The sequence below is a fragment of the Colletes gigas genome, unplaced genomic scaffold (assembly GCF_013123115.1).
Source record: "Colletes gigas isolate AHSC1104 unplaced genomic scaffold, ASM1312311v1 Colletes_gigas_Sc00170, whole genome shotgun sequence".
NCBI classification, from domain to species: domain Eukaryota; kingdom Metazoa; phylum Arthropoda; class Insecta; order Hymenoptera; family Colletidae; genus Colletes; species Colletes gigas.
Window position 1 is genome coordinate 569 of NW_025106793.1, and position 22,804 is coordinate 23,372.

Consider the following 22,804-nt stretch of genomic DNA (forward strand, 5'->3'; position numbering starts at 1 on the left):
AATGAAGTAGATCAACTGGTTCATTGAAAAATATACAATATTTAATAATGAAAAATTATTTATGCATTAATTTAAAAATTTATTAAATCTAATAATAAGTCCATCCAAAATTATACATTATTTATTTTAAAAAATTTGTTGTATCTGCCACAGTTTCCAAGAAAAAACCGCGTGATTTAGTAACGCGGTCACCCTCCATTATAAAATAGGGTGGTACGACTTTACTTGCAAAAACTTGCAGCTAATTCTTGCAAATTCTGCAAGGTGAAAGTATCACATACAAGCCTGAACAAAAATGGCAGTGGGATATTGAGGAATGAGCAACTTTTTGCCTACTTGTTTGCGATGCATGCATGAAATTTTACATTTTATTTTCAGTAATGAATGTACCGGTTTAAAAAATTAATGGATAACAATTTTTAATATGTTAGTACTCAGAAATGTTCTACTTACTTCCAGGAACAGCATCCATTTTGCAGAATTGAAATTGATGTCTTCTAAACAAACTTATGCACTTTTCACTCTGTGGTACGAATTGACGCTTACGCTCTCGACAAACAACTGACTAACGAAGCCGAAATTTGGATCGCAATTGCCATCCAGGTATAAAAATATGACTCATTTCATTTTCCCTACCCTAAAGGGACATCCCTAAACTGCCGATTCCAACAGGTAAAACCTCCATACCGAAAAATTATTTTTTGGGGTTTTGGCCACGTTTTCACGATTTGGGACCACTGTGCGGCGTGGTGATCGAGGGAGGTGACGTTGCGACGTCGCTGCAAAATTTCCTTCGGGCCACCCGCGCTGGGCCCACTTGGCGAAACTCCTATGGGAACGCTTCGAGTGTCCTCCAGAAATCCCTAATTTATGACGGTCTCTATTTACTGTTGAGAGACTTAGGAAAAGAATTTACTAAACGCATTCGATACGCGAGTCTGGAATCACCCCCAGCCCGTGTATCAGGTCGAAAACTTGGCGTCGGAAAAGTTGAGTCACGAACGGACGCACGCTCCCGATTGAAACGTCGCAATACACGGGTGCGTCGTCTACATTTATGCGTATTCGTTCTAATTCCAATGAGGTATCAGACGTCTCAAGAAAACTCTGAAGCTCCGCATCCCGCTCGTGCGAGTTCTACGTAACTCAGCGGTGCGGCTACTGCCTCAATCCTCGAGAGCGCGTCTGCGACCTCATTGTCTTTGCTGCTCACGTGTTGTATGTCCGTCGTGAATTGCCCGATGAGATCGAGATAACGGAATTGTCTCGGCGTACACTTGTCCGGTTTTTGCTTGAACGCGAACACTATTGGCTTATGGTCGGTATAAATCGTAAATTCGCGATCCTCAATTGCGTGTCGGAAGTGCTTTACCGCGGTATAAGCGGCGAGTAACTCACGATCGTACGCGCTATACTTCCGCTGCGCAGGCGACAAAGCCTTCGTGCAAAATGGTAACGGTTGCCACGAACCGCTTTGTCGCTGCTGTAAAGATGCGCCTAACGCGTAATCCGATGCGTCAACCATAACTGCGAGTTGCGAATCGTTCGACGGATGAGCCAATAATGTCGCGTTCACCAAGGCAGTCTTAAGACTTCCTAGTGCAGACTCCGCTTCGCTCGTCCATTGGACGGGAGCGTTGCTCTTCAACCTGCGTCCACGCAGCAGTTGATTAAGCGGGGCCTGCAATATGGCGGCGCCGGGTATAAATCTACGGTGATCGTCAATCGAGATAGAGGCGCTATACGAAGACACGACGACAAGTCCCAGAGGAACGGGAACAACTGTAGATAGACAATGTACATAGTATTCGATAAGTCCTGTAAATAGTAGACTTAATCCGATATCGTTAGCACTGGCAGGGGGGTAATGTGGTGTCGCCTCCCATGCTCGCCACCAGAGGGGTCGTGCTCTCACAAGCGCTCGACCGACCCCTCGGACGACTTCCCAATATCCCAGTCGTCTAAGGCAGAGTCTGCTAGAAAACCTTACTGACGAGTCCACTGGTAGGCCCAGACGAAACGCGCCCCCTCCTTTCCTTTTCTGTCCTCCTACGATTTTCACGAGAACCAACCGAAGTAGCGAAGTAGCGCCACAAACCAAAAACAAGTGACAAACATATATTGATAGAATCAACTTCATGCTTTAAAATGGTATACCATATGGATGTAATTCCAATACAATTCATTTTAGATTAATTGCTGAAGCCTCTGGTCGCGAAAACCACAATTATTTTTGCATCAACCTAATAACTCGTTATAAATAAAAAATTCGCACTGAATTAAGCATAAAGCACGTGATATTTCATTTTTTTTTTAAATAGACTTACACCACTTTTCAAATAATCGGTCAATATGGTCCTTCGAGTTAGATTTAGTGTTTGTGAACAATTGTGTACAATAAATTGAATAAAAATTCTACGCATTCGACTTCCGCGTAGCCGACGCTGATTTATTTGAGAGACGCTAGGCCCTGACGGACTACAGGACTTGGAACGTCGTTGTAGAATCCACAACGAGGAAGCAGATCTGGGAAGCATTCACTGATCACCTCCTTATCTATTCATCTAATCCGTAAGTCCTTCTTGCATTTCTCGAATTGTGTTAACAGTATTAATTATGGACTCAATCTTGAAAACGCAGATTTCGGATCGTAAAAAGGTGAAGACCGCCTTGACTCGTTTTAAGAAATTTTTCGAACCATACGACCGATCAATGTTGATAACGGCACTTGAAATTCATTTGGAAAAATTTCGTAGTTATATGAAAAATTTGACGCGATACAATCGTTAATAGAAAATACCGTAGAAGGAACTGGTCTCGAAGAAAAGAATGCGAATGAACGAAAATCATTTGCAACATCTTACTGTAATATAATGGCCATTGCTAAAGATTATATTGCGCAAATGCGGCTACAATATTCTGCGCACACGAACATACCGAAACCGAGTATGTTTTCTTCGGGAACAGAACCTCAATGTCGCCTAAAATTACCAACGATATAATTACCTACATTTGATGGGACGTTTGTAGTTCAAATTCAAGGATATGCTTGAATCATTAATACATGACAATGAAGCTTTAGGCAACATTGAGAAATTCCGTTATTTAAATTCTTCATTAAAAGGCAACGCAGTTCACGTAATTCAATCATAAGGAGTTTCTGAGATAAATTACGATCTTGCGTGGAAAGCGTTAAAGGACTTTGTATTCTTTGTAGAACTGAACACCCATTATATAATTGTATTCAGTTCTTAAAATTGTCTCCGAGCGACCGTATTTCAAAAATTCAAGAATTGCGTGCATGTTTTAATTGTCTCCTACAAGGACACAAAAATATGGATTTCATACGAACAAACGCAAATTTCGAATGCGGACGAACCTTTCTAAGAAACAAACATACATTTCACATTCAAGAGATAACAATTGCACCATGTTATTCACTGCGGCAGTATACATAAATGATTAAAAGAACGTAAACAAAAATGTATTGTAGTGTTAGATTCAAGATCTCAGTCTCGCTTCATCACTGAAGCGTTGATTATAAAAGGCTAGGACTTAGAAATAGGAAATGTAGTATGTAATCTACTGTATCAGGCATGCGTAACCATCACTTCAAGATTCAACGAACTCAGCAAATCGATTTCATGTTTATTACTGTCATAAATAACTCGGTTGAATTGTTATTGGAAATATGGAAATATGTTTCTGGGAAATCGAACATTGTATCAATGAAGGACGTATCATCGATAAAAACAATTACTGCGAGAAACATTTCGTGTCAACTGTGACTCAGGACAACGACGGACGACTCGTGGTTGGAATTCCTTTTAGAAAAAAAAACAAAGGACTAGGACATTGGAGGCAACAAGTGGAACGCCGCGCCGACTACTCGCATTGAAACGAAGGCTGAGAAAACAACCACATATTCAACAAGAATATATTGAATTTATAAGGTCATATGAGCAACTTGGGCGTATGATGGAACTGAATGAGGAGCATCGTGAATATGAGCAATTAATATTCTACTTACCATCATGCATCATGCCGCCATCAAGGAGAACAGCAGCACCACAAAATGACGCGTAGTTTTTTATGGATCCGCGAAAACTACATCTGGGCTATCCTTGAACAATGTACAAATGGCTGGACCAGTGGTACAAGAGGATCTACTTTCGATTTTATTACGTTTCAGCAAACATCGCTAAAATGTATCACCAAATAGCGTACGCAAGGAAGATCGTCGCTTCCAAAAAATATGGTAGCGAGAAAATAGTACCTTGCCAATTAAAACGTACGAATTAAATACTGGCACTTATGGGACAACATCCGCACTTCCAGGCGACTAGAACACTGTGACGAATTTGAGAAATTCATGCAGATGATTCTCCTGCCGCCAGTCGTATAATCTTGGAAGGCTTTCACGTATACGTTTAAAGGAAGCGATTAAGTTAAGAAATAATGTATTGTCAATTCTGGCGATGTCAGGTTTTGGACTCCGAAAATGGGCAACGAACGAGTCGCGGATTTCTTTGGAAATCGCAGACGGACATACTGCGATTCTTAATTTGCAAAAACCATTTTGGTATTGTGTCACAAAACAGACAATTATATCGTATGTTTCTCAAATTTTCGATCCCCTAGGACTGATTGGGCCACCTACCATTCAAGCAAAAATACTATTGGAAGAACTATGGCAGCAAGAGCTTTCCTGGGACGAATCATTGCCTCAACATCTCCATTTCGTAAAGAATTTGGAGCAATTAATAACATTATTATTCCTAGACGTATACTTTCTGCTAAAGTTGAGAAAATTTAATTATACGGGTTTTGTCCTTAAACAATTGACAGTAGACCACAAATTTATTACGTGCAAAATCACGCGTAGCTCCATTAAAATAATCACTCTTCCAAGATTGGAACTGTGTGGAGCATTGTTGCTTGCACGACTCGCAAAGAAGGTGAGGACAGCGTTACGATTAAATTGTAACGAGTACTACTGGTGTGATTCAATGATCATGCTTGCTTGGGGCAAATCGTCACCCTCTAAATGGAAGACGTTCGTGGTCAACAGGACGATAGAAATCCAAGAACTACCTCAAGGAATTCGGATGTATGTGCAATCAAAGGAGAATTCTGCAGACATCGTATCGCGCGGAGTCAACCCTTTGTCGCTTCTTTCTGCAACCCTTTGGTGGAACGGACCATCTGGCTAGAAAAGGATTCGTCTATCTGGCCATCAATAGAACAACGTGCAACTGAAATACCAGATATTAAAAGGAGAACGATTTTCATCATTCACGCGACTCTTACGAACGATCACATATTGTTTACGTTTCGTAAATAAACGTAAGAAGTATTCATAATCGCATCAAATTAGTGAATACGCCAAAAAAATGTACAATTGTACACACAGGTTATCTTTCGTCAGAAGAATTGAAACATACCGAAATTCTTCTTCTTCGAACTGCACAATCGGATTGTTTTTTGACAATCTCTGACAAAATCCAGTGCAGTATGTTCCTTTGAATCCAAAGAACCCCAGATTTCGTTTAATCGAAGGCATCTCGTCATATTACCATCGAAGCATTATCTCACGAAACTTCTCGTTTCGCTTGAACATTTAAGATTATTACACGCAGGCTGTCAAGCCACTCTATTGTCGTTACGCCGACGTTACTGGCCACTTTCAGCTGAAAATACTGTAAAGAACACAGTACGAAATTGCGTTCGATGCTTTAGGAGTAAACCGGCGACCCAAGAATGGGAAATTTACCTGCCGTAGGAATTACCTCAACTTTGTGCCTGCAGCGTGGATTATACAGGCTCGGTATTCATACAAGAAAAACATAATTCACTTAGAATTAGTTATAGATTTACCATAAAATTTAAGCTATAGCCTTAAGTACCGATGCATTCTTAATCCCTTGACGTACCATTTGATTCCAAATAACTTTTCAAACGTATAATATTCAATATTATTTAAATTTGTTCGTACAATGAATGGTCACGAAAAAGAATAGATTCGATTTATGACTACCTCGTCAATGTAAAAATGTGTTGACTTTAATATATAAGACTTGCTGATGAGTGTGTAGCTTCATGATTGTGAAACTCCGACATCAAAAACTTCTAACGAGTCAGACTCGTCATTGTATGTCAAGGGGTTAAATACTTTACGAAGATTTGTTTCGCGCCGAGGACTATCTATGTCACAGTATATACTCCGACAATGGAGCCAATTTTGTCAGTGTACGCAGTGAACTTCTAGAATTAGGCACACTTTTAAGGGACAGTCAGCACAATGAACGTGTAACTAAATTTTTAAGGGGACAGTCTCATGTAAGTTGTATAAAAGATAAATTTTTTTTTTATTGCATTTTTTGAAAGTATATTTGAGAATGTACTGTTAAATTTTGTGAGATTAATGTCGAGTATTTTGGATGTAGAACAATTTTTATTTAGCCTTTGTCAAGAAACATCTGTTGTTTCTAAAAGTCTAAGTTTTAGCGTTTGTGCCATCTGGATACCAACACGTTAGAAGGAATTCTGTATGAAGCTGGGATTAAATAGTATGATCTTGCAGATTTTAAATGCGTTTCTCTCGAAATGTTACTTTCTTAACTGGCGTAGATAAACTCTCAAAGACTATACTTTCGATTGCTCGGAAATTTTTACACGTTCTTCCACATACTAGTAGCTCTCGCCCGTACCAAAATTATATTTTTTGTAATGAGTATATGATATAATTTTATTAAAAAGTTTGCGGAAAAAATGACGAAATTGTGCAATTTTTAATTCAAGCTTTCGCCATTTTGCCAATTTTCAACATAAATTAATTATTTTGCTACGGACGGTAACAGGAAACCTACCGAATAAAAATCTTTCTGATTTTTTTTATTTAGTCAACCTTGAGAGCTACAATTACCTACGCCACTGTTTAAACACATGTTTATTGTGGGCAGAACAAAAACATGAAAAGTTAATAAAAATTATTGAAGAATCTATTTTGTATTCACATGAGACTTCCTCCTTAAGTGATAATCAAATTGAATGGCACTTAATTCCGCGCTTATTTTAGTCGACTATGGGAAACAGTAGTAAAGGCCCGGAAATTTCATTTAAAACGAGTCATAAGTGATACTAAACTCAGGTACGAAGAATTGTATACACTGTTAACACGAGTAGAGGTATATTTGAACTCCCGACTTTTATATCCTTTATCCGACGATCCCACTGACCTATCTTTATTGACACCTGAACATTTCTTTATTGGTGACACGTTGAATGCATTTCATGACCTTGATGTTCGACACATTCCAGACAATAAACTTAATCGCTACCAGCACATTCAAAGAATTGCAAAAATAGCATTTTTGGCAACAATTTAATACCGAACATCTCCATCAATTACAGCAACGGACCAAGTGGTGGGCAGCATCCCCTCCTCAAATCGCACCAGAGACATTGGTTGTAAAGGAGGATAATTGCCTGTCCACCGCTTAAATGGAAATTGGGACGGACTATCGAACTTCATCCAGAAAAAGATATGTTTACGAGAGTCACGTCAGTTAAGGTTTCCGATAGGTATATTTTTTTTTTTTTTTTTTTCGTGGGTGAAAATCTTCGAAAGACTCCCTCCCACCTCTTTGGGGTGAGGCGGGAGGGATGTGTGGGATTCCCCGCGCCCATTATAACGGACGAGCCCCAACTCGCAACCGCCCGCGACCCCGTTTCTACCCCTCGGCGGTCGGCAGCTAATGGCCGCACCAGGCCACCGAGGGCGCCGCTCCGTGCGCCGGACCCAGACAGGAGGCACTGCCACCTCATCCGAGAGGATCCTGACACGACCAATCGCGTCGATCGTCGACCGACCCTCCCAGAAACCGTACTGGCAGTCGGCCTGGCCGGGGGCACCCCGCGACAGGTGCTCGACGAGGCGAGCAGCAATCACGCGCTCGAAGAGCTTGCCCACCTCGTCGAGGAGACAGATGGGCCGGTATGCGGAGGGAGACTCCGCGGGCCGACCCTCCTTCCGGAGGAGGACCATCCTCGCCACCTTCCAACTGGGGGGGAATCGCCCGTCCCTCAGGCATCGGTCGAACAACCGCCTGAGGTCGGCCCCAAGGACGCCCTGGGTCAAGACCCAAACCCGGCCGGGCACACCATCCAGCCCCGGGGCCGTGTTACGAGCCCCGAGCCGTCTGATGGCCGCGGCCAGCTCCCCCTGAGTGACCCCCAGTTCGGCCGCCCACTCCCTAGGGACTGCTGCCTCCACCGGAGGACGTGGTCCCCTCACCCGAATTGGGAAAAGAGTATTGACCACGTCCTCCAGCAGCCGGGGGTCAAGACCCTCGGTGACGGGGGGCGCCCACGGGCGGAGCTTCTTCAGCACCACCCTGTACGGGCGCCCCCAAGGATCGTCATCGAGGGTCTGGAGGAGATCCTTCCATGCCCGGGTCTTGGCCCGTTTGATGGCGACCTGCAGAGCAACCCGCGCCATCCGGTATGCCTCATACAGGTCATCTGCCCTCGCTCACGCCACGCCATCGTCCGGTCGTAGACGACGGCGCGCGCGGGCGTACTGGCGTCGGGCGCGGACACTCGCGACCCGCAATTCCGCGATCGCGGCCGACCACCAGTACACCGCCCGGCGAGGAGAAGCTCGCCCGACCCGGGGCATAGACGCGTCGCAAATGTTTGCGACTAGTCCCCCGAGCCGGGCAGCCTCCTCCTCCATGGTCGGCAACTCGGCCGCCACCTGCGGCCAAGTTGCAGCGAGGGCATAAGGCTTTTAAAAAATGCCTAATGAGTTCTACCAAGGTTGCAGACTGACCCATTATGACAAATTTTCCGCTCGAATAAATAACGTTGTCAGTTATTTTTACGCAAATATATAATAAATTGGTAGAATTCTTTCAGTTCGCTGGAATGGATGTCAGACAGAACAGGAACTCTTACAGGATCAGAAACATTGACTCTGGTTGTTGTCAGGTCGTCACAAAATCATGATGTGGAAGGAAAATTGTCAATACGTGATGATAATGAACTGCCAACCCCCTGAATGTGATTATGCTTTATCAGCATTAAACTTCCTTCACCGGATACGTGGTATTCCCAGTCGAATGGATCGTACTCGACATAATTGTTGTACTCAAAGCTAGACAGAACACACTGATCCTCTGTGAGTAATCTTATCATTGATCTGTTTGTAAATTTATTTAACTCATAACTATATACTATATTATGATTAACGCATAATGGACGGGGCTTAACGAAATCAACCCTATCAATATAACCCAAATGCCGGACATTTCGGCGGCACTTAAATTCACAAATCATGCATGAGTCGTTTATTATTGGGTAGTAGTAATAACCGTATATGTATCTACCCATAGTTATTACTGATGTAGCTTTGAAATTGTCTTTTGATGGAATGAAACCTTTATACCAAACGTATACTAAGGTCCCAGAAAGCAGCTTATGTTTTGTTTTAAATACAGGTGCTTCAACTACTATCAGCGTGTCATCAGTGAATATACAGAAAATTTGTCTAGGTTGCAAAAATGCAAACACTTTCTCAGTTTCAAAGGTTGTGTACACAACTTTGTACTCCTCAACGGATGCGTAGGGTCTAAAATTGCTACCTTCAGTAGCGATATCAGGTAATATTTCAACTCCTTCAATTTCGGCAACATGCGTCGCCCACAGTTTTATATCTCTACAGATTAAGCCCTTTCTGACTCCCTCTCGGAACATGTCATATTTGATGCCCCAAGCATCTTCATATTCTATTATATCAATGTCCCCGAGTGGGGCCCTTCTTAATTGTTCTCTCCTATTTAATCTTTCTTGATGTTCATCTGGTAATGAAGTGCTTGTTGATGGTTGAGTCACTGTTCTATCCCTCTTGCAATTCTGGCATACAAACGGAATATCAAATGGTGCTAGTGGTTTTTCTGCTTTGGGATAAGACGCTAGTTCCCCTTGTTGGCTTGCATGAACTACATAGAAATGAGTATTGCTGACGATTGTCCAACCAGATAAGCCTTTTAAGACTTCATCGTCCAATATATTAGCTACTTTCCCATCAATTAACAAACCCTTAGGGGTTTCTCCGTCTAAAGGTACAAGAGAAGCATTTTTATATGTCGATGCATAAACATCGCCATATATGCGTCGCATAAACTGTGTATTTACTTGTACTACATGGGCTGTTAAATAAAGAGTTAGTTTGTCGTCAATCCACTCGTATGAAAAATAGCCATTGTTTATTGCTATATTCTGTATTCCATTTGGGCTATGTCTCTTGCACTTTATCAATGGCAGTATCTTCTTGAAAGAGACGGGTTTGCCATCGTTTAACATCACTCTTGCCAAATTATTTTTAACCTTACTCCATGCGACGAATTTATTCCTGTCCTCGCTTGGGCTAAACAAATCTTCCGTATATCTATGCTTGAATTTCAATTTTTGTCTAAAAGTGGTTGATATCGACATAAAACCTGGATACCTTAGTTCTCTGCCAACAGGTGCCAACTCGTCCATGTGATCCATCTCGTCAATATACTGAACCAAAAATTTAACTGATAAAGCAATTAACACAGCTAAGATGAAGCCAACGATCGTTGAGTAGATTAAAACCAATAGAAACAGTATTATCCAGTCCAAAAAATTAGCAAGAACATATTCATCGAATAAATTGTATCGAAGAAACCAGATGAGGTTGCTTCTTAATAACTTAATAGTGGTAGCAGGGACAACAGCGGGATTCAATTCCAGAGCTTGTGAAGAATGTACTAAACCAACCAAATAAAATATGATAGTGCAAACAACAACATTAGTCAAATTTCCTCTAATTACGCTATTATAAGCAACTAATAACAAAAATGCATATACAATATATTTGAACCAATTTCCCGCAAACCATGCTGTTCTTTCCGTGGTCGAGTGTTGCTCGTTCGGAAATTGTTGAGTTTGCACGTGTGTGCCGACTAATACAAACTCGAAGGACCACCTTCGTTTGAAGGAAATTAATGGTTGTGTATTTGGTGTTTATTGAATTCAATAAGTAATACAGTAACGTTTCTAACTATGATTCTGTTGCTAATCTAACTAAACTCTTCCAATGTTCTTCTTATATACTAAAATTGCCGATGAGGCGTAAAGGACCTGACCAATCGGTCGACGTCCCTGGTCGGGGGTTGGATTTCCAAAAACCGCCTAGTTTAGGTTGCCGCCCACCAGTCGGGGTACAAACTAGACCTCCCTGGAAATGGAAAATTCCTAACACCCGACCGGGGACCGTGCCCAGGTACTAAGGTCGTTACTCGACCGCGCGACTAGTTGTAAGGTTTATGACACGTCAATCGCTATTGAGGACGACGGAGCAGGGCCCTTCCTAATTGCTTCAATTTTGTAATGATTCTTTAGGGCCCTGACTCCTCGTTTAGCTGTAACTATTAACAAGCGAATTGAAATTAGCTATCCTCAAAAATAGCGGTATTCACAAGCGACCGTATCGTAAACCTCGCCAAGTTCCTAACATCCCGCCCGCTTTGAACTGCTCTGCAGTTCGAAACTAAACATATGCTCAAAGACGGAATATTAGCTTATATTCTAAAATTTACAATGAGTGCGATTACTATTCTAACTTATTTTACGTTAGGTCGATATATTCATATACATATATATACAAGATGTACACGTAGGCGAATGATTTCTATTTCTGACTTTCTTCAGCTATAGGAAGACGACAAATTTTTGTTACGGGTCGTTTAATTAGACCGTCGGCTACCCTTAACGTGACCACTCGAACTATGTTGTCGGAACCGGTGTGGATTTCTATGATTCGTCCCAAACGCCATCGAAGAGGGGGGAGATTATCTTCGCGGATGACAACTAAGGTTCCGATTTTGATGGCACCAGGTGAATCTGTTTGCCATTTATGGCGTTGCTGTAGTTCGTGCAAATATTCCTGATGCCATCGTTTCCAAAAATGCTGGATGGTATATTGAATCAGTTGATACCGATTCAGTCGATTTTGTTTCACATGGGCTAGATCTGGGTGTGGAAGTGCCGTAATTGCATCGCCAATTAGAAAATGACCAGGAGTTAGTGGCGCTAAATCGTTAGGATCGTTGGACAAAGGGTGGAGGGGACGGGAATTCAAACAAGCTTCTATTTGCACAAGAATAGTGTATAATTCTTCGAAAGTCAAAATTTGTTCGCCTATGACTCGCTTTAAATGTGTTTTGACTGATTTGACCGCCCCTTCCCATAAACCGCCGAAATGCGGTGCATGAGGTGGGATCATATACCACTGCATTTGTTCTTGGGTTAGGACACCTTGTATGCGGTCCTTATGTGTTTTACTATTTAGCAGTATTCCTAATTCGGTTAATTGATTTTTAGCTCCGATGAAATTAGTCCCGTTATCGGAATAGATACATTGGCTACGACCTCTGCGACCCATGAAACGATGCAGGCAATTGAGGAATGCGTCACTACTCAGGTCTGTGGCAAGTTCAATATGCACAGCCTTTGTCACAAAGCATACAAAAATACAAATGTAGGTTTTACGAGTGATTCGTGCGCGTCCCCTTTCTTTGACTAAAAATGGACCTGCGTAATCTACACCGCAGGTAGAAAAAGCCCGTGCTGGTGTCACTCGTGCAGCAGGTAAGTTTCCCATAAGGTAACTTTCGCCTTTGGGATTCGTTCTAAAACATCTGACGCACCGGTGCAATATTCCCCTTACGGTGCGTTTCCCTGACAATGGCCAAAATCGTCTGCGTAAGGACGAAAGTGTTAGCTGGCACCCAGCATGTAGTAATCTATGGTGCTCGTGTTCAATAATCAATGAGGTCAATGGATGATTTGATGGCAATATCATTGGATGTTTCTGATCATATGTTATGGATGCGTTAACGAGTCTACCGCCCACCCTAATTAGTTCGTCTTTATCCAGAAACGGATTAAGCGATGCTAGGATTGGTTTAATAATATTTCAAAAGTGACAATGGGTATTCTATCTGTTGGAGATCGAGCGTGTTGAGGTCCTCTCAGGGAGATCCCTGTAACTGCCCTTTTCTTAACATTTGAAGTTGGATTTCTTATAGTTGCGTATATGGGCATCAGTGCTATATCACTATGGTTAGTTTTATTGTTTTCTTTAGTGATCAAATATGCTCCACCAAGTCTTGAATATAAATTTGTCAATCTGGAGGAATATACTGCGGAGTTCTTTCTTGCGATAATTTCCAACAAAGATCTCGTAGACTCTATCCCTATCTTAGCAATGGGGTGGTCAGTATCTGAGAAATCTGATGCTAATCCATCAAAAGGGTTCCCTTCTAACTCATGATCCTTGTTCATTCTCCTTACAATCTCGTCGAAATAAGAATCATATTTTAGTGGAGATAACTCTCCTCTTTCAGGTTGTTTGGTATCGGTACATAATACGTTGTGCTTCTTTTCTTTGGATCCCACTCCCAGCATGTCCATTATTTGGGAAGTATAAGGTGAATTTTTTAGGTTCAATGAAAAGTTTTTTCCCTCAGAATTTCTCCAAACTTCTTTTACAGTCTCTATGAAACTATGATTACAAGGAGTCTTGGGATTTAGTTTCACATGGTTCCATTCTTGGCCTTCTATGAAACTAAAAAATGAATCCACCATTTCAGCATCTGTTTCAGAACCTTCCATCAAACTATATGTCCATCCATCAGGCAACAATTTGCCTCTCCACTTCACTTTGTCTGTTCGCTCGGATTCATTCAAAGTGCTTAGATTCTCTAACAACTCTTTTGCAGATATCCCTAAAGGCCTTTTATCTCCTTCCAAAATGATTTTGGAGATGTCAAGATCCATCCCAGGTGGATACCAATCACTTATCCATTTTGTTTTCATCTCATTAAAGATGTCGTCTGGGAAAACATATTCTAATAGATTTTCTGTATCTTGGATATCTGTATCCACTATAGAAAGCGCTTTCATGATTTCATATCTAGTGATTATGAAAGACATCACTTTCCTTTCTCCATTTAGATCCCCAGGATGGTCTTTCCAAGTACATATCCCTGATACTGGGTCTACCACACATAAAGCACTATTTTGGAGGAGCCCAACCCTCTTTTCTTCATAAAATGCCATACAAGCTCTAATATTTCTACTAACTTTTACTTCGATAAATTTATGAAGATGGGTGTCCAACAAATCCCAAAGGCTTGTAGGTGCCCTTATTTCCCACATACGCGAGTAAATATTTTGTATTTGTTCTGGATTTGGCATCCCTTCAATTAGGATGAATCTAAAAGGTGCTTCTATTGTGATGCTGTCCATGACAATTGTCGAACTTGAATGTGTGGAACTGCTACTTTTAGATATTATTGTTGGCTCGATAGATGTGCCAGGTTGTGGTGATTCGCTCCGTAGTCTTCTAAATGGTTACTGGCTTCTAATTGATTCGAGTGCCCGTCTTCTATCTCCCAAAATCTAGAAATTGCCCGGTGCAATTCGTCGTTCGCGATATGACACGTGTTGGCGTTGACTATCGGATAATTTATTGGCCAGCTCAGACTGCCTCCCAACACCCAACCGAAGCGAGTTTTCTGCCATACTAATCCGTTTCCAACCTTGTGTTGGCCTATGCATAATAGCTGCCAGAAAAGTCCGGCACCTATTAACAAGTCGATTCGTTTTGGCTCATTGAAATGAGGGTCGGCTATTGTGATTCCGTCAGGTATCGGAATATTTGAACGATTGAGCGGCACATTTGGCATGTTCTCGGTTATATTTTCGATCACTAAACACGACAAGTTTGATTTGAAAGTATTACAAACTGACCGTATGACTACCTCTGTCCGAGAGTTAATAGGGTTAATCGATCTACCGACACCGCCAACGGTCATTGCGGTAGATTTTAATGGAAGTCTTAGCTTACTGCACAAATCCTCGGTTATAAAATGGGCTTGTGAGCCCGCGTCTAATAATGCGCAACATTCGTGCCTTTTCCCGAATGAATCTTCAATATGTATCAATGCTGTAGAGAGGACCGTAAAATCTATTGCGGGCGTTTTTGAGCCTGACAAACATGATTGTACTTGAGATGTGCTAGCGATTGCTTGAGAGTCTAAGTGAGATGGTTCGCGCGTCTGTGGAGTAGCATCATCTCGATGCAAAAGCGTATGATGCTTTTTTCCACACCGTCTACAATGTCCGCGTGTACAATTTTTTATGCTATGTCCCAATTGCAGACAATTAAAGCAGCATTGCAACCGTTTAATGGTGTCGTGTAATTGAGCGTGAGGCATCGCTTTCAATTTATCGCAATATTGTAACCAATGTTCTCCCTTGCAAAATATGCATTGAACTTGCGTACTTGCAAGGTGAGAGGCTACACCGAATTGAGTTTTAATTCTTGGTTTAGTGGTATCTATTTTGTTCGTAAGGTTTGGTAAATTTACGGTTGGTTGTCGATTGGTTGTTGTGCGTTCGAGCAGTTTTGATTGCTGCTCAAGGAAATCCACTAAATCGTGTAGCTTGAGCCTTCCTGGCATAGTGACTACGCGTTCTTCCCATTTTTTAGCCGTGAATGGATCTAATTTTTTGCTAAGGATCGAAATAAGCAAGGTATCCCACGTTTGAACCGGTTCACCGAGAGCACCCAATGCACGAATGTGGTTATTTGCCGTATCGATGAATTCTCGGAGACTCGAACTAGTTTGTTTTTGCATGATCGGTAGATCCAATAACGCATTGGTATGGTGATGAACTAATGACCTAGGGTCTTCAAATCTATTTTTTAGAGCAGACCATGCAATCCGATAGTTTGCCTCAGAAACACCCAAAGATTGTGTGACTCTAGCCGCGGGTCCTTTCAATGCAGAATTCAAATAATGAAATCGCTGTATATCCGATAGCGTTTCATTATTATGAATTAATGACTCAAATGTGTCACGGAAACGCAACCAATCGTTATAATCCCCATTGAATTCGGGTAAAACTATTGTAGGTAATCGCGGCGTGACCGGTGGTTCCTTAATCGCGGGCGAGGACGAGCTTGAAATTGGCGTTGATCTAGCTCTACGGAATTGTGCAATATGTTGTTCGACTCTCGTAATAATTTCAAAGTACGCCACTTCAAATTCATCCCGTTCCTTTGCATGAATTGTTTCAATATCCGATCCTACTGCTAATGTCTCTATTCGCGATTGTATTTCATCAAATTTGTCGTGTAAGGGTTCGTTTAATTTTAAACGTTTTTCGAGAATTTCTATACTAGTGGTGTTCGCGGACGAATCGAAAAAATTCCTAAAGCGAGTCAAGGCAGACTTGATTCTTCCGCGTTCCAGAGCGAGTTCTTTCAATTGACTATCCATTTTATACACTATTCTTTGCAATTACAAATTGAAAGGAGACTTACAGTATAGGGAACAATTGACGGAGATGGCGATGCTGGCTCGTCTTGTCCAGGTACGCTGTTGACCGTTGATATTGTCTCCTGCGACAACGTTGCTATCTCGTTCAGGTGGAGTACGTCCTTCGAAGATGACGTGCACTGCCTCTATCCTGAATGCTGTTTTGGCTGCCACAGGTTCTCCGCAGAATTTGGACGATTTCTCACTAAGAGATTGTCCAGTGATTGACGAATGTGGTTGTGGGAATCAATTGTGTGATTCCTTGTTGCAAGTTGCAAATCTCCGACGATGAATGCTGGGAGATTCTGCTATATCAGATCCAATCTGCTGTTGTGAAGATCCTCCTTCCAATGAAGAATCCTCGGTTCTAGTGTCACTAAACCTTTGTATTGAATTCCAATTCCACCGTTGCTATGTCTGCTGCTACCAGATCCGGCTCGAAGGACCAATGTTCTTTCCGTGGTCGAGTGTTGCTCGTTCGGAAATTGTTGAGTTTGCACGTGTGTGCCGACTAATACAAACTCGAAGGACCACCTTCGTTTGAAGGAAATTAATGGTTGTGTATTTGGTGTTTATTGAATTCAATAAGTAATACAGTAACGTTTCTAACTATGATTCTGTTGCTAATCTAACTAAACTCTTCCAATGTTCTTCTTATATACTAAAATTGCCGATGAGGCTGACCAATCGGTCGACGTCCCTGGTCGGGGGTTGGATTTCCAAAAACCGCCTAGTCTAGGTTGCCGCCCACCAGTCGGGGTACAAACTAGACCTCCCTGGAAATGGAAAATTCCTAACACCCGACCGGGGACCGTGCCCAGGTACTAAGGTCGTTACTCGACCGCGCGACTAGTTGTAAGGTTTATGACACGTCAATCGCTATTGAGGACGACGGAGCAGGGCCCTTCCTAATTGCTTCAATTTTGTAATGATTCTTTAGGGCCCTGACTCCTCGTTTAGCTGTAACTATTAACAAGCGAATTGAAATTAGCTATCCTCAAAAATAGCGGTATTCACAAGCGACCGTATCGTAAACCTCGCCAAGTTCCTAACACATGCAATAACATGCGAGTAAATAGAAGCAAATCTAAAAGATCCAATCCAGTTAGTGAGGTCATTTGTAATTTTCGACGGATCTGCAGACAACAACGTTCCTATAGCCAAATTACTTATAGTAGTTTTGAGGGGTATCCAATTTCTATTTATTTCTTTAATATTTTCTATTTTGATATTACCGTTACTGTTCAATTGTAAGTTATTAATTGCGTTTCCGTGACAGAAATACTCCAATCCTATAGAGCTCACTGAATGCATGATGATCAAAGTTGACTGTAGAGCAGTACAACCAGGAAGAGAGACCAATACTTTACAAGTACGTGATAAACTATTTTTTAATTCGATGTGAGTTGATTGTCTAAAACCTCTCATACCAGGAACCGAGCTTATAGACAAAAGATCAAGTTGGTACCATTGATGCTCATTGACAAATTATATATCTTTAGAAATTAGGGTTATTAATGCCATAGTAGATGTTTCCGTATAATACGCTTCTTCTCCAGCGAATGTCACATTAGAATCTTTGTTACAAATGTGGAATGAATTGTGCATAAGTGCATCTGCGTCTCTCGGTTTGTACTTAACATCATAAGACGCTTTAGCATGGTTCCATTGCAGTTCTGTGTCGTAGCAATCTGGTAAAATGTCATTTGGTTTCAACAGAGTTAAGGACCCACACAGATGTTGTATTTCAACTGCCACAGAGCTGCAAAAATATAAGGCGCCTCTCTTGACAATATACATTGGAACTTGTTTGTGATTCATCACTATGGCTTGCATGGTTATACCCTTAACCGTTTCTCTTTCAATCAGAGTTAAATGTGTCTTTTTGCCGTCGCCGTGATAATATAGGTCACCTTCCAACACAACAACAGGGTCATAGGATACATGTCTATAAAACCGACACTGACTGCCAAATTCACCAATAGAAAAGCATAGGTCTTGTCTGATTAAAACTCCTCAAAATGCCGCGCAACCGCTTCCGGCAAATGCAGGAACTTCCTCTTGTCTAGTCTTAATCACTCCTTGCTGGCAACTATATGCACAATCATTTCCTCTGTGTATAAGCTGACTTTGCCCCAACAAGCCCAGTCAACCTTTGCACATGTCAATTTAGTTTTAAATGGGACAGTTTTCTCAAATCTATATAGGTGTCGTTTTTGAATTGACGTTATATGCAGTAAGCCTCCACTGATTGATATACATTGATCTTTTTGAACTTTAAATTCGGCTCTAAATCCCTTGTTTGTTGCAATTGTATCTAATACAGACTCAGTAGCAACTATGTTGTCTATATTGCATAGTGCCTTAGCCGCTGCAACCTGATATAATATCCACAAGCATAAAGATAGTCCAGAGAAAGATGGATTAACAACGATTCCTACAAGCAGCAATAAGGGCACAATCAACTGGTAGTTCATATCTAATAATGAGTAATATAGTCCTATCAATCCAAGATATAGGCTCTCTACCGCAGCAACCTTGTTCATAGTGCAGGCACAGTATTTATCAGCGAACACCATTTGTTCTTGCGTAACAGGACCTTTTCCACCACAACAGTTCTTAAAACTAAAAGTGTTTTGACAAGTTTATAATCTCTCTACAGTATTAAAAACAGTGTGGTGAGCATAAATCATGATGCTTTTAATCTCATTGTTGCTTATCCTCGTTTTTTCGACGATACAACTCGTTTCCCAAAAGATGTCGAGATAGGGTGTTATGCAAGACATATAAAGGGGCTGGTTAGTAAAACTCTCATATAACTCGACAGAGTCAAAGCAACCAAAAGAGCATGATTTGTTTCCATCAAGCATGGCGAGATGATAATTTCCATTGGCTTTCTTTCCAAATGACCTATACCCTATACGACAGCTATAAGCTGGCGCATTGACGTTAATTTCGACTTTATCGGTACATTGTTTGACATTAAAATCAAACTTCGGCTCTAAACCTTCTGTGTAAGGCCCCCCTTGCCATTGGTTAAATAACCCCATTCCTTCCAATTAGGATTAGGTGAACAACCATGCTTCAGGCCAGCTTGCTTCTCTGTGCCGAATGAATGATGGTGAGTCAGGATCCTCTCGGAGTCGGCCATCTCCCGGGGAAGGGTGGCTTTGGCAATATCCTTGGACACACTGCCCTGGGAGGAGATAAGGAGGGGGCTCGACTATCATCGGGTCCCCCCTTGTCTCGGGGCGGTGATCGGGGATTATCCCCGCGGCAGGTGGATCGAGTATCCGGGCCGGGATGGACATATGCGGAGGGAGGTGTACTGCGGGGTTCCGCAGGGGTCGGTCCTAGGGCCACTCCTGTGGAACATCGCGTACGACGCGGTGTTGCGGGCCGACCTCCCCGACGGCGTCAGCGCCGTGTGTTATGCAGATGACATACTGGTGTTGGCCATCGGGGCGCACTGAAGGCGGGCCAAGTGTCTCGCGGAGGAGGGGGCGCAACGCGTCGTCGACCGGATCAGAGGGATGGGGATGACGGTGGCGGTCCATAAGACCGAGGTGATAGCGTTCCATTCACCTCGGCAGGATCCGCCACCCCCTCTGATCCGTGTGGGTGAGGCTAATATCGAGGTGAAGCCCCAGATGAGGTATCTGGGGCTGATCCTCGATAGCCACTGGCGCTTCGAGGAGCATTTCCGCTGCCGGGTCCCCCGGCTGGAGAGGTTGGTCGGGGCTTTGGGCCGGATTCTGCCCAACCTGGGGGGCCCGGCGGGCCGAGTTCGCCGCCTCTATGTGGCAATGGTTCAGTCGGTGGCCCTATACGGGGCCCCCGTCTGGGCGGACGACCTGGCGGCCTGCCGGCGCAGCATGACGATGCTGCGTCGGGTGCAGAGGCGGATGGCGCTAAGGGTCGTCCGCGGGTACCGGACCGTGTCGCATGAGGCGGCGACGGTTCTTGCGGGGATGCCGCCCATGGATCTCCTCGCGCAGTCGCACGCGATGATGTATCGTCACCGCGTCGACCGTCGCGCGGGGGTGGGGGCGGTCCCGGGTGTGCAGGAACCTGCTTGGGGCGAGTTGAAGCGCCAGGCCCGGCAGTTCGTGGTGCACGCGTGGCAGGAGCGGTTGGCCCTGCATACCGCGGGGCACCGGACAGTCGGGGCTGTTCGGCCACTCCTATGTGAGTGGCTGGACAGAGGCCATGGAAGCCTTACCTACCGGATGGCACAGGTGTTTTCGGGGCATGGCAGCTTCGGGAGATACCTGTGCCGGATAGGGAAGGAGCCGACGGCGCGTTGCTGTCATTGTGACGCTGAGCAGCACACGGCGGAACATACCCTCGAGGTATGCACTGCGTGGGAGGGGGAGCGCCGTGTCCTGGTCAGCATCATCGGGCCGGATGTCTCGCTGCCGGGCATAGTGCGCGCCATGCTCGGCAGCGAGGAGAAGTGGAGGGCCGTGGCCTCCTTCTACGAGAGCGTAATCACAGCCGACTCTAGTAAGTACTAGCCGTGCTATGCAACGTGGCAACACCGCTCATGTGCGGATCGGGAGTCCTATGTTCAATAGTGGAGTTTTGTGTTCAGGATTATAATTAACGTTATTTTGCGATATAAAATTATACTAATATACAGTATTTTTTATTAATTATGTATAAGGAATATATGAATATCATAACTATAGTAAGTAGAAGTAATACAGAAGTATATTAATGTTTATAAATGTGGTATATATTTTGTGGACTGTCGGAATAGTTAGGTGTTGTGATGCATTATATTTGAAATATTTACAGAGATTTCAAGAAAATAGAAGTGCGAAACAAGTTAAAACCATCTTTGAACCAAACTGAAGGATTTAAAAATTGATAAAGGTATGTATAAGTTAATAGAGACCTGAAATAGGCAAAATTATTGGTACGAAGCCAAACAGGTTAAGTGCCCGTGGAAAAGAGGTTAGCATAATTAGCTATTGAAAGGAACAATTATGGAGTTAATTATAAAATCGTGTTAGAGGACAGTATGATAATTGTAAAAAATATCCTCACCACCCTAGGGGTATTTACCATGGCGCGTTACCTTTTTTTTTTATTATAATGGGTGGTTCGCCAATAGCCATATCATCCCATTTTCTAAAATAAAATTAATATTTTTAAAAAAACATAACAAAAACATAACTTTTGTATTCTTAAAGAAATAAAGTATTACATTTTGAAATAATAATAAATAATTTTGAATAATATTAATAACAAAACATATCAAAACATACTTTGAAATTCACTTGAAATACAACTAATAAGACTCTGAATCTTGTGAAATAGTATTCATAATAAAAATATACTAAGCAAGTAAATAAAACTCTATTAATGTATTAAAACATATTGAAAGGAATAAGTTAAATATATATAAAAATTAATGTTTTAAGAAAGATGATATTAAAAAAAATGATTGAAAATCTAGTTCCTATTAAAAGTTTTTAATTTACGATTTTTAGAAGTGATGTCTGTACGTGTTTCCAACTGACTATTATTTACAGTTTTCACATAATCGTTTAATAAAATATTTGAAAAAATTGATAATAATTTAAACCAAATACTTTGGTAAGCTCGACCACAAACGCATGTATCTGAAAATGCTAAATAATGTATGTCTGATTGAATGCTAATATATGTTAATTTACATAAAATATGTTTATGATTTCCAGATTGCAAAAATTGAGATTCTAAATTGCCATCATTTATTATGGCTTCCATTATTGCATACATATGAATAAATGAGGCTATCACTTCTTCAGTGGGGACAGAAAGGTCCCCTCTTTGTAAGTGATCAAAATATACATCGCCTACAGTTTTACCTTTATCCTCCACAACTAATAAACGACATATATTGCAATTTAATTTTTTAGCAACAGAATGGGACCCATAACCAGAAATATAAATTTTAATGGAATCATCTACAACACAATCGGACAAGTATTCGGTATCGAAGATTCCTGAGAAACAAGTCACATCAGTGGGAAGATCATGAAGATCGTTATTATTGTCATCACAAATTCGAAATTTAATTTTGATTTCAGTAAGAGAAAACGAATTTGCCGATTTTGTAAATATATGTTTTAATCTAATTTTTTTTTCTGCATGAATTATTTCGTTATATGACACATGATAATTACAACCAGATAAAAGTCTATAATTTCCAAATCGTTTTTCTAATTTTTCGGTTGTAAATTTTCCAGCCAAAAGATATGATATATCAAAATTTTGAAAACAGTACTCTGTAAGTAGTAAAAGAACTGTAGTACTTTGGTGCAGAGCTTTGAAAGTATCTACTGTTAAATGGCCATTTGTCTGCAAAGGGTATAGCCGAATAAGGGGGTCAAATG

At 41.9% G+C, this 22,804-nt stretch overlaps 1 protein-coding gene and 1 long non-coding RNA gene across 2 annotated transcripts; one reads left to right on the forward strand and one right to left on the reverse strand.

The window, feature by feature from the left end:
* Window positions 1-14,384: 14,384 nt before the first annotated feature.
* Window positions 14,385-16,379, reverse strand: LOC122404315. Its single transcript, XM_043408248.1, has one exon. The coding sequence runs from the start codon at window positions 16,377-16,379 to the stop codon at window positions 14,385-14,387; it is 1,995 nt and encodes a 664-aa protein (XP_043264183.1).
* Window positions 16,380-21,039: 4,660 nt separating this feature from the next.
* Window positions 21,040-22,229, forward strand: LOC122404314. The gene is made up of 3 exons (XR_006259704.1): window positions 21,040-21,108; window positions 21,219-21,296; window positions 22,127-22,229. It is a non-coding gene; the product is annotated as an uncharacterized LOC122404314 (long non-coding RNA).
* The last annotated feature ends 575 nt before the right edge of the window (window positions 22,230-22,804 follow it).